The 12,191-nt window shown below is 42.3% G+C and overlaps 1 protein-coding gene across 3 annotated transcripts in view; it reads left to right on the forward strand.

Moving 5' to 3' along the window:
* Positions 1-12,191, forward strand: part of LOC109980916 (serine/threonine-protein kinase WNK2) — a 42,979-nt gene that overhangs the window by 13,146 nt on the left and 17,642 nt on the right. Inside the window, exons 3-12 of one of the 3 annotated variants that reach the window (XM_029276542.2) lie at positions 3,812-3,984; positions 4,170-4,390; positions 4,473-4,630; positions 5,965-6,053; positions 6,511-6,730; positions 8,177-8,453; positions 8,539-8,654; positions 8,939-9,841; positions 10,467-11,591; positions 11,729-11,767. In XM_029276542.2, the coding sequence (XP_029132375.2) occupies positions 3,812-3,984; positions 4,170-4,390; positions 4,473-4,630; positions 5,965-6,053; positions 6,511-6,730; positions 8,177-8,453; positions 8,539-8,654; positions 8,939-9,841; positions 10,467-11,591; positions 11,729-11,767 (3,321 nt within the window). The remainder of the gene's footprint in view (positions 1-3,811; positions 3,985-4,169; positions 4,391-4,472; positions 4,631-5,964; positions 6,054-6,510; positions 6,731-8,176; positions 8,454-8,538; positions 8,655-8,938; positions 9,842-10,466; positions 11,592-11,728; positions 11,768-12,191) is intronic. The other 2 variants (XM_065961245.1, XM_065961246.1) reach the window with 2 other exon arrangements.

Here is a 12,191-nt window from a genome sequence, read left to right on the forward strand (position 1 = left end):
CTCTAATCAATTTAGATTTAAATTAATAATGTATAATTTGCGGTGAGCACTTATTTTAGTTAAAACAATTTGGCTGTAGTTAACCAGTGCATGCAATTTTAAAGCAATAAACAAGTAACACAGCGGTTTGTGATGTTGTATTGTGGCTTTTGGATGTGCTGTAGGCCTAACAGAAGCTCTCTTTATCTTCCCCTCTTAGAGGTTTGTGTGAGATTATTCACACCCTTTTATTTGGGTATCTGATTTCAGTTATGGCTGTGAAGAATCTGTCTTGGTAAATGTCATGACTAACCTTTTTTGCATTTCTAAATCAATTTGCTTGTGATGAAGTGTATGTGTGTGTGTGTGTATGTTGTGTTTGATGACAAATTGAAGTTAGTGTTAATAATATATTACCCATGGGTGTTTCTGCTTCCGAGTGTGTGTTTATAAAGTAAAAAATGTTCCGTACTTGAGAACATCGTCAGCCTCCATCAGTCATTCTTGTGGGTCTGTCAGATGTCTCTTAGATTGATGTTCCTCAGAGGAGGCCTGCGTCAACACTCTTTAGCCTGACAGCTCCTCCTCCTCTACAAGGGACAATCAGGTTCTATTAGTGGATAATCAATTGAAGGCACTTATCCTGCTATAACCCTCTGTGGCAGTCAACTTTATTTTTTATCAAGCAAAAAGTGGCACCCGGAAAATTTGGCTGCGTCATACATTTTTCAGTGAACAATTTTTTGACTTACCTACTCAGCTGCTCGGCTGCTCCAAAAACAATTGTTGAAGGACTGTTTTACAAACAATCACTTTTAATGATGGTGTTTTTGAGCATTGTAATTTGTTTTTGTTCATAACACCTCTGTTTGTGGCAGAAATGATAATTTACTAATAAATCCATCACCAGTCTTGCAGAGCTCTCTGCTCTATAAGTACTTGTTCTTGTTAGAGCGTTGGATGTTTCACAACCATTGTCCCATGACTGATGCTTATTGTTTGACAGATTTAATGTTGTGTGCGTGTGTGTGAGTGTGTGTTTTCTCTGCTGTAGTTTGATAAACAAATAAATAGGCTTGATTAGAGATACTGACTGCATTACAAAGAGTTGCCTCAATGCCTTTTCCCTCAATTATCTAGAATATAATATCTTTCCCAGGTTAACCGATGGCATTGAAGTGGCTTTATCGAGAAAGCACATTGAAAATGCACATTTTAACCAGTGTCCAGAGATACATGTTGCTGCTTCAAAGTAGACTCAGCTTGGTATTTTGCTGGTGTGATACCATCTACCAGTGCATACCGTACATTCTGTAGCATAAGTGGCCTCACTGTAATTGAAAATTCAGACTATGTGCCAGTGTTGGTGCCATGTTCTACCTATAGACTAGAGACATTGAATGTGTTTATGACTATCTGACAACTAGACAGTAAGAGCCTTTATTAAAAAACAAAAACAAATAAAGCTTCTCTAATTGAGCATTTACTGCCATTTAAAGAAGCTAAGCTGATCATCATCTCTCCGTAAAGCAGCCACATTCTTCTGAAATGGACAGTATGCATCAGAGAGGGCATGTGATACAAGGCCAGGAATTTGATTTGAACGCATACCTTTGGAATTACATGGTGTATTAGCCTGCAAAGTTCCCAGGACCAGTATCACAATCTGTAACCTGTTCCCTCTAGCATCCAGGGGCCCCTTGTTTGATATTTTTCAGACATTTTGTCTTAGAGTATGAGCTGCCAGAGCTGTAGGACTACAAATTCAGCACTTATGTGTAGAGGTTGACAACAGAGTGGAGCACATATTTATAGATTGTTTCTCACTAACGTTACAATATATTTAACTGTGCTGTGTGCATTTAATGGCTTTCTTTATCTGATTAACGTCTCCTGGGTGGCTCCACACTGTGCTGCAGACGGCTGAGCCGGTTCTTAATCCTGGTGTACAATTCAGGCTTGATAAGCATATGAAAACATACTAACAGTCCTACCCTACCCCTACCCTACAGTCGAAAATCTATTTGCAGCATTGCTCCAAATTCAAATGTGAGGTTATAAAGAGTAAGACTTTCAGAAAAAAAACACATCCCTAACTAAACCTTAAAAGCATCAAAAAGTTTGTTTTATATTGATGCATACGGGAGATGCACAATGTGGATGTGTGTATGTATATATGACTGTTTGCCCTGTCATATTCTTCTGGTGGCTCAATGCGCATGTATCTGTCTGTGTATCTCACCATGCTGTGCCCAAACACTTCTGAGCTTACATGTGGCTTCTGAATTATGCACAAGAACCAATGAGAGGAGAGGAGAGAGGAAAAACAGTACAAGTACCGATGGAGGTCTGCATGTGAATGTGCCAGGAGTGTGATTTGTAATCAGGGAACACTGTGTGGTGGGGGTCGAGAGGTTACCTGCAGGATTCCTGTAAGATGAGAGTAGAGGTGCTGAGAGAAGGAAGTAAAAGCAGAAAAAGATAGGAAATATGCAGTGCTTAAGGGTTAAGCTCCTCCCTTTGTATCCCTGCTGTCTCTCCTTTTTGACCTGAGCTTCAGGTAAACTTTGGGCAACGTGCTGCTTATGTGGAGCAAGGAGCACTTGGGGATAACCCAGCCCAACTTGAGCAGCCCCAGCCCCAGCCTTCCATTGCTGTTCGCCTCAGTAGAAAGGGTTCTCTGCAGAACTGAATTATTCATGGTCCGTTAGAAGTGTGCAGTGAAAATCCCCACCCCCCCCCCCAAACACTTGCACACAAAACCTGATATGACACGCATGCACACACACACACACACACACACCATGCTTTATCATCTTGACTGTCCACTCCTTAACACACTGCATCACATTACACTGTGCTTCATTGTTAACTTCGTTAAGTTATATTTTCTCTGTTGTTTCATCGCTCCTGGAGTCCACTGTGGTTGAATAATTAAATGGATTAGATCCCGCTAGGATGTATTCATTGCATTCCATCAGCTGTGTCATCCGTCTCTTTAAGGGGTGGGGTCATGCCTCCAGTCCATGCTCAGTTCTGAAGTACGTGTGTTTGTTACATAAGGCAATGCTATAGTACTGTAGATGGTAAGATGCCAAATGGCTTTAAAAGAAACAATACCGAGCGTCAGATGCCATCAGATTGAGTATAGCCTTTATTCGAGAATTCGAGAGGATGCGGTTACAAAGCTGTGTTTGTGTGTGCAGGGGATGTTTGGATATAGAAGTGGGAGTGGCTGGTTAGGGGTGCAGAGAGGGAGACAGATTGCAGATATGGGGGAGGGGGGAATGGAGTAAAGGTAGTGGATGAGAGAGTGAGCAAGCAAGTGAAGGAGACGGAGAAAGATGGAGGGGATCAATGACACATAACCTTTAGCCGCAGTGTGTAGTGGGTGTGACCATGTTAACGTATGTGCTCATTCTTCCCCTGTAGTCAGTGTTGTCTCGCTTTAATGTCTTCCTGCAAAAACCAAACAAGTAGTTACATGAGACTGAAATTATGCTTAAAATATCAAACACATGATGTTATCTAGGCTGAGTCTGCAAAAGAAAGACACATATCTGAATTCTTCCCACACACAAATGCTGACAGCCATTAGCTTTACGATACATATGGTCCAATTAGAGATGAGTATATGGCTCAAAGACTGTCACTAACCCCCCTCTCACACAGTGTTTCTCCAACATTCTGGAAGCATGATTTAAATATACAGTGAAGTGCCTCCAAGCTGACCACCTTTTCCATCTGGCTGTGCACAAATGATAAAACAAGTATGTTATCATTCGGACTTGATTCTAATTATAGTTTTCTACATCTGTCATCTTTTCTCTAGGATCGTAAGCTGTCAAAAGTGGAACGTCAGCGCTTTAAGGAGGAAGCAGAGATGTTGAAGGGTCTTCAACATCCCAACATTGTGCGTTTCTATGACTTCTGGGAGTCTCCCATGAAAGGAAAGAAGTGCATTGTATTAGTGACCGAACTCATGACATCAGGAACACTAAAAACGTGAGTATTGGTAAAGGCAGATATTGAAGACAAGAATGTCTTAGAAATAAGTATCAGATACACAGATTAAAAGCTATTTATGATTTCAGTCTGTCAAAGAAATGTCATCCCTTCTACATCTTACTGAAACGATATATTTCAACTCATATGATTGTTAGATAATGTGCTCTCTTTCCTTCTGACAGATATCTAAAGCGTTTCAAGGTGATGAAACCCAAAGTGCTGAGGAGCTGGTGCAGACAGATACTGAAAGGCCTTCACTTTCTTCATACCAGGACCCCTCCCATCATTCATAGAGATCTCAAATGTGATAACATCTTCATCACTGGACCTACAGGCTCGGTCAAGATAGGGGATTTAGGACTGGCAACTCTTAAGGCTGCTTCCTTTGCCAAAAGTGTCATAGGTGGGAGACTTAAAAATGTTGCTCGGCTGATAAATGTTTAAAAAAATGTTCATCCATTTGACACTCTTCATCTCTTTTTAAGGAACCCCAGAGTTTATGGCACCAGAGATGTATGAGGAACACTATGATGAGGCAGTGGATGTCTACGCCTTTGGCATGTGTATGCTAGAGATGGCAACCTCAGAGTATCCCTACTCAGAGTGTCAGAATGCTGCTCAGATATACCGCAAAGTCACTAGTGTGAGTCCTGCTCCTGTTTATTTTTTCAGACATCTTGTTAGCTGTCACATACAGTACACAACAACTTTATTAATTTGCTGTATGCAAATACATGTAACAATAGTTTAAAGAAAGTACAAGGAGGAAAAAAATGCAACAATGTTCTTAAAAAAGACAATACCTGTAGGAAGCACTTTGTTGCTGTACAGGGTCACGATTAGTTATACTGGAAAATGTCAGAGTGTTGTTGGGAATGTTTTAAGCTACGTACTTTACCTCATAATACGTCTAAGGAGTTTTACATTGTAGGGATGCAGCTATAGTGCAAGCTTTGCTGTGTTTTCAGCTAGATAGTATCCTCCTCATCCTTGAATTTCTTGGGTGAAGAATCTAATGAGCCATATGGTGTCACAGAAGGAGTCCAAATCTGCTTTGTTCTTTAGACAAAGCCTTAAGGCTGTATTCAGTTCTGTATCACTGAGCTTGCCTCTGATAGCAAAGCTTTCAGCAAACTGGTTTAAGATCAGGAGGGTGTCCAAAGTCATGATAGACTTCCTGATTTGATGAAAGTATTGATTTTCTACTCCTGAGACTTGGCAGGTTTAGTCTCTGGGAGATGACTGTTTCACCTGCTGTTAAAAAAGAGATGCTCAATGCTCATATCTGTGGGTTGGGCTGCATCAGTGCAGCTACCTCTAAATACTGTTCTCTGAATTGTTACTGTATGCATATTAGATTTGCCTGCAGGGACCACTGCAGGATATTAATAGGAGATTGATCAAAGAGAAACCCTGATAGCTTTATTCTACTCCCTGAGCATATACAGCGTGCAGCTGCGTAACTGGAAGAAATGTTAAACCAGGGGATGCCTACACTTTATATCTTAGATGCATAAATTGACTCCTAAGAATTAATGATTTCAAATCCATTTAAAATAAAAATAAAAATGAACACAACGTAATCTATTGAGTATCAAAATCTCCATGTTGAAAATCCCACCCAAAATGTATAAAGAAAATGTCAATAACTCCTGCTGTCCTTTCATCACTGAGCTGTGAATGTTCTGAAAAATAAATGATCACATTACTTCAGTTTAAAAACAAAATATAAGAAACCAGGGCAGACTCATTGTGTTCAATGGATGCTGTTGCACTTTTTGGAATCCACTTTGGGCCTTAAAAATCTCAACAACCTACAGTATGAGATTGTGACATGTAAAAGACTAAATTTAGGGTGGAATACCTTTACAACGTCCCTTCTCTTTTCTCTTTGTTTTTCCTGTGTCATTTGTCTTCGACACAGTATCATTTCATGTTGTGGCCTCAGCATTTTGTTTAATATTTCCCTTTCCTCAGGGAGTGAAGCCAGCCAGCTACAACAAGGTCATGGATCCTGAAATCAAGGAGATTATAGGAGAGTGTATCTGCCAAAAGAAAGAGGAGCGGTGAGTGACTTTTGCCATCATTGTCCAGTTTCCGGCCAACTATGCCCACAAGAAGCCCTCTCATCTTTCAAGCCTTGTCTCACCTCCCACGCTTCATTGCGGTGGTGCTGACAGTTTGGCTCTTAGCAGCATTGCAGTCTCCCACCATATCTGCAGTGTGTCATTCATTTCTTTTACACAATGAGTTTGTGTACTGAGGGGAAAATAACTCTTGTTTAGCTTTCAGTGGCTTTTTTTTATTGAAGTGTCATTGGGTTCAGTGAGTGACTTTGTTTGTGCAGCAAAGGTTTTCAATGTATAATGTGATAACTTTAATACTTGGCAAAGATGTCCTTGTAGCATAGCTAATCATATCATTCCTTATCTACAAATATGGTACACTACAGATAAGTGGCATCAGTTCATGGAAATGTATTTATTTTTCCAGAGTCTAAAGCGTTGCTGTTAAATTTTTCAGGTACACAATTAAGGACCTGTTAAACCACGCTTTCTTTGCTGAGGACACAGGGGTACGGGTGGAGCTAGCTGAAGAGGATGATTGCAAAAAGGCCTCAATAGCCCTGAAACTTTGGGTGGAAGACCATAAGAAGTTAAAAGGCAAATACAAGGAGAGCGGAGCCATAGAGTTCACATTTGACTTGGAGAAGGAGGTTCCTGAAGTTGTGGCACAAGAGATGGTGAGTTAGTAATTTAAGATGCAGTCATGCAAATGTTTGAAATGTAAAAAAAGATAAGGAGATAAATGTGGAATCCTGGGCCTTGGCTTCTGCACATGTTTCATTAAACTGGGATGTCTACCTTAAAGAAACGGTCATCTTATTTGCAGCTTTTAAGTTCAAAGTTAATTTTAATCATGTTAGTAAGGCATTTTTAAAAGTGGCTTGGTGTGTTGTAGCAGCTCCCAGTACTTGTATCTCTTCATCAAGGAATGCAGATTGCTGATAATAACTCACTCTGCTTTTCCAGGAATAAAGAGATTGTGGCTGGATTTTTTGGGATGTTTACATAGTTTTCTCCATTTTTTTTTTCCTGGGATAGTGTTTTGTTGCTGGTCCTGTGGGTGTCTTGGTGTCTTATCTGATGGTTTTCACAGAAGAGTTCTTTCAGTTGAGGACATGATATTATCAACCTAGAGCCTTTAAATTATCATCTAATCTAACGTATCCTCTTGGCAGAACTATTCAAGAAGAGACTAAAACACTTTCTTTAAAATATATCTAAATAAATCTATCTTATGTCGGGCCTATGCTTTACATCAAGATCAAGTAGCATCCACACTGGTATTAAATATTGTACAGAGATGAATGTATATGTAAAGTATGTGCGAGTACATTAAGACAGTAAGGTGTGTCACCTGAGAGTCTTTTGTCTCTTGTATTCAGAAGTTTCTTAATTTTTATTTGTTTCTCTCTCTCTCTCTCTCTCTCTCTCTCTCTCTCTCTCTCTCTCTCTCTCTCTCTCTCTCTCCACACATATTGTTCTCGTTTCTGTCTGCTCTCTCTCTCTCTCTCTCTCTCCCCACACATATTGTTCTCGTTTCTGTCTGCTCTCTCTCTCTCCATTTGTCTGTGCTGTTCTGGCCTTGACCAGGCTGTGATGTTTTGGGAAAAAAGACTTCTCTGTAACGTTCTGTGTTCTGATGAGGGCAGACATGTGGAGCATGCTCCCATGTCATGTCACTCCTTATTTACTCTAATGAGTCATTTCTTTACAGACAAAATATATCACAATTTTCACAAGTATGGAAATAGCTAAAGCTCTGTAGACAGTTTAAACTTGACTTCTTCCTCTTTTGGATTTGAGACAACACTTGAAATTCTTCATTGTACACGGAAAAAAATAGTGTACAAAATGTGTTCTCTCTGTTTTGTCTCATCTTTGTTATTTGCAGATTGAACAATTCTAGACAGTTCTCTGCTTTGAACAGTGAAAGAAGCTGCTGACAAAAGAAACAGTTCCCCACAGCTTGGATCGCTCTTAAAATAGATTTTCTGTTCCTTCCTTTACTTGTTACTTTTCTCCCTCCCTTACACACTCCCCCCCCCCTTTAATGCACCCTCTTCTCTCACATGCTCCATGCTAAAAATATCCTCGAAGTTATACTCTTTCCTCTGCTTTGTCAGGTGGAGTCAGGCTTCTTCCAGGAGAGTGATGCTAAGACTGTGGGAAAGTCAATTAGGGATCGTGTGGCTCTGATCAAATGGAGAAGAGAGAGAACAGTGTCTGCTGCGGTTGCAGTAGATCAAGGTGAAGGGGGACATGGGGCCCAGATGACACCATCTCAGGGAATCCCTGCTGGGGCTGCACATGTAGGACAACCTTTGCTGGAGCCAGAAGAGCCGGAAACAGATCAGCACAACAGGCTGCGTAACCTACCAGCTAGTGCCACCTCAGTGACATGTAAGATTCCTTTCTTCTTCATACAGAAACACATTTGCTAAACTTAATTTTTTTTATGAGTGCATCATTTTGTATCTCTTTGCAGCAGACAGCACACTTGACAGTGGCATGGGCTCAACTGTGTACTCAGACTCCCACAGCAGCCAACACAGTGTCCTCTACCAGTCCCTGCTGGAGCCTATTACTATGGCAACACAGCAGGTCTGTATCAGAAGCATACACACCCAGTTGGGCCATGTACATTCAGATTTATGAGATTTGAAGTCAGCCATAGCTCATGGGGCTGTGATACTAAACACAGGAACAGCATGTACACTTGGAAACAACAAGCCAACTTCACTGTCAACACACATGCACATCTATACACTTATGCGTATGAAATGCATATGAATGTCCATTCTCATCTCGTCATATGTTTTCCTTATAATTTTGTTATGAGACCATTTTCAGTAATGTGTTTTGCTTTTGGGTTGCTTCTTGATCAGTGCCAGAGTGGTAACCCTCCCCTGACGGATCGACCTCACTCCTGTGAAAAGGGTGAACTTTGGGGGGCCACAATGAGCCCAGAGCTCAGGAATCGTTTTGGAGCTGCAGCTCGGAGAGGAAGTGCCCCCGTTATTGACACTCAAAGGGCAAACCGTGTTTCTCAACTCCATGCGCAGTCCATTCACTCTCAGAGATCAATGAGTCTTACCCCCACAGAACCAGAGAACCAGTCATTACTTACCCTCTCTGAGCCTCATTCAGAGGCTGAGGAAGGGCTCTGCTCCCAGAGTGCTCTGCCAGTTTTGCAGGTTACCCCTGTCAGTCCACATTCCGAGTGCCGCCGCCTTAGTGACACTAGCATCAGACAATCGTCTGAGAACATAACTGCCCAAACTGGACGCAGACACTCTGACCTTAGTAGTCTTCTTAGTCTAAACTCCCATCACAACCACCATGTGGCAGTGCATCAAAGCCAAATGTGTCGGGCCTGTCTCTGTTTGCTTCTTCTAAGGTCAAGAGAAGGCAGTCACTGTCGTCCTTCTGTTCTCATTCCAAATCACCTCTGTCCCTGTGACTTTAGACAACATCTTTCCTCGGCTGGTACAAAAAACGTCCCTGATTATGGACGGCTGAAAGGTCCAAGTGATAGTTCTGATTTCTCACTTCTTCAGCAGTCCCTGTTCAAAATAATAAGCCGTAAAGCAACCCCTTGTCAAACCAAAGTCACCCAAGCTTCCATGCTGAACTCCTCAGCTGTCCACAGGCCTACATGCAGTGATGGAGACAACAGTCTGAAGAGTCGTCTTCTGAGTGGCAGTTCAGTTGGGGAACATGAACCCCTCCAGGATTGCGAGGATAGATTCTGTGACGGAGAACAGCAAGTTACCAGGGCTGTAGGAGTGGTAGGTTATAATAGGAGACAAGTCACTTATAGTTGCTGATTTGGAGTTAATTCCTGCTTAACCCTCTCTGCCAGACTGTAGCAGTTCCAGCATTATTCTGCATGGAGCCGGTCTGATCTCCTGTCCTCTGTCTAAATCTTTCTGCCTGCAAAGGCATACAGAGCTGACCATCCTGTTAATAATATGCTTGCTTTTGCTGAATGACAATGGCACCATCTTTAACGGATTATGTTTCCCTGCTGATTAGCCAATCCCCTCTAGAGCTGACCTATGTTTTAACATTTTTCCTTTCTGCTTTACTGGCCCAATGCAACAGCTGTCTTGCTTCTTAGCCTGCCTTGGATAGCTGATCTCTGATTGAAGGAGAAGGGGCAACTGTCTAATCTCTGTCTCTTTGCCTCTTCGACCATTTTTCATTTATGTTCTTATTTTAGCATCCACCTGTCACCATCTGCTCATTGTTGAAACAGTTGTTTCATTAACTTATTTCATGGCTCATCCTGTCTTTGTATTTGCATCCTGTATGACTTCATACAATGGGCACACTTAGTGTGATTTTATCATTGACCAGTAAAATTAACTTACAAAAGGTTCCTATAAGTATTTCTCTTCTTTGTGTCCTCAGAATAGTTCGACAGGTCACCAAAATCAACCATCTGCCCAGGGCCTGCCCTCATCCAGCACAGCAGTGCACACAACACTACAGTATCTCCAGCCAGGACACAGCTACCCTACTGCTCCATATACTGGCCAACATAGTGTTCCCACACCAGATCCAGCTAGTCTTTGCTCAGTCAACATTCAGCAAACAGCCAGTGCTGCTGGCTTCACATCTCAAAGTGTGCAACAGACCCAAGCTGCATCAGCCGTACCACAACATGTTGCACAGAGCTATCAAACACAAGGCTACCAACTGCAGCAGGCAGCAACAGCAGGCTCTTCGACTTGCCCTTTGAATGTTCAACAAACTTGTCAGAACTGTGTGGGCCCAACTCAGCAACAGACTCAATCTGCATCAGGGTATCCTGGTCTAGTTCAGCAACAGACTGTAGCAACAGCAGCAACCACTCTGCCAACACAGCAGCCAGCACAAAGCTTTCCTGTTGCATCTGTAGCCACAGCCCAGTGTCATCCTCCACAAGCTCTCAGAGCACTGCAACAGATTCAAGCTGCAGTCAAGCTGCCATGTCAGCAGTCTGGCCAGAGCTCTTCCACACCAGCACTTTACAACCAACAAATACCCATGCAGCCAGAGCACCAACAGCCTTTACAACAAAATACTCAGTCCAATATACGACTAACACAGCATGCTGGGCAAGCTTATATACAGCCTCAGCAGCAGCATGGTCAAGAAACTCTACACACTGTACACCAACATATGGCACAACAAACGACCCACCATCCACAAAGCCACCAGCCACCTGCTCAGCAACAAGTACAGATCCCACCTCTGCAGAAGCACAGTCAGACAACCATACAGACTGTAGTACCCCAACCGATTCAGGATGTATCCCAGTCTACAGTTCAGCAGGTTCAGAAACCAGTTGCTCAACCTCATCCTACATCGACCCCAGCTGTGCAGGTTGGAGTCATACACCAGAGTTTCCCTGCTCCAGGTCCACCTGATACCGCCTCTCAGAGCTATGCCCATTCAGCCCACAATGTGCTGCAGACACAGTCAGCAACATGTCAGAGCCAGTACCTGCCTGCACAGTCTACTGCTTCACAGATCTATGGGGAAGCTAACCAGGTAAGTGCACAGTGTTTACTATCACTAAACACTACACTACAGTACATTGTAGAACGGTGGCGTAAAGAGTTGCACAGCTTTGATTCGATGTTTTTTTCCCTCTTCTTACCTCACCCTGTTTTTTTATTTTTCATCAGTTTCAACCCTATCTTTGCAATGCTGCTTTCCTGAATCAGGTAGAATGCCTTTGTTTGTGCACACTTTTTCACTGTGGGGAGGGAGAGGAAATAATTATTGTAAACATGCTAATCTTTTTATTAATGAAAATGCTAGGGTTGGAGCCACAGTGCCTGGTTTTGATTTGGTTCAGTTGAATTGGAAGCAGCTGTGTTGGTGGACATTAGGTGTATGAAAAAAAAAAAAAAAAAGGAGCAGTCAGATAAACAGGAATTTCCTCGGACAACAGCCAACAGAGAGATAATGGAAACAGTAATGAAAACAATAAGGGGTTTTATCTGCTGCATCCGCCTGCCCTCTCTGGCCTGCTCCGTTTCCGTGATACACAGTGCTGTGCAGCAGACTCAGACTGATTCAAAGGTTAGGGTCAGACTCAGGATAGAAGCTGTGAGCTATTTTGATCTGGGTCAATACCAGGAAAAG

This window comes from Labrus bergylta, chromosome 12 (genome assembly GCF_963930695.1).
Source record: "Labrus bergylta chromosome 12, fLabBer1.1, whole genome shotgun sequence".
NCBI classification, from domain to species: domain Eukaryota; kingdom Metazoa; phylum Chordata; class Actinopteri; order Labriformes; family Labridae; genus Labrus; species Labrus bergylta.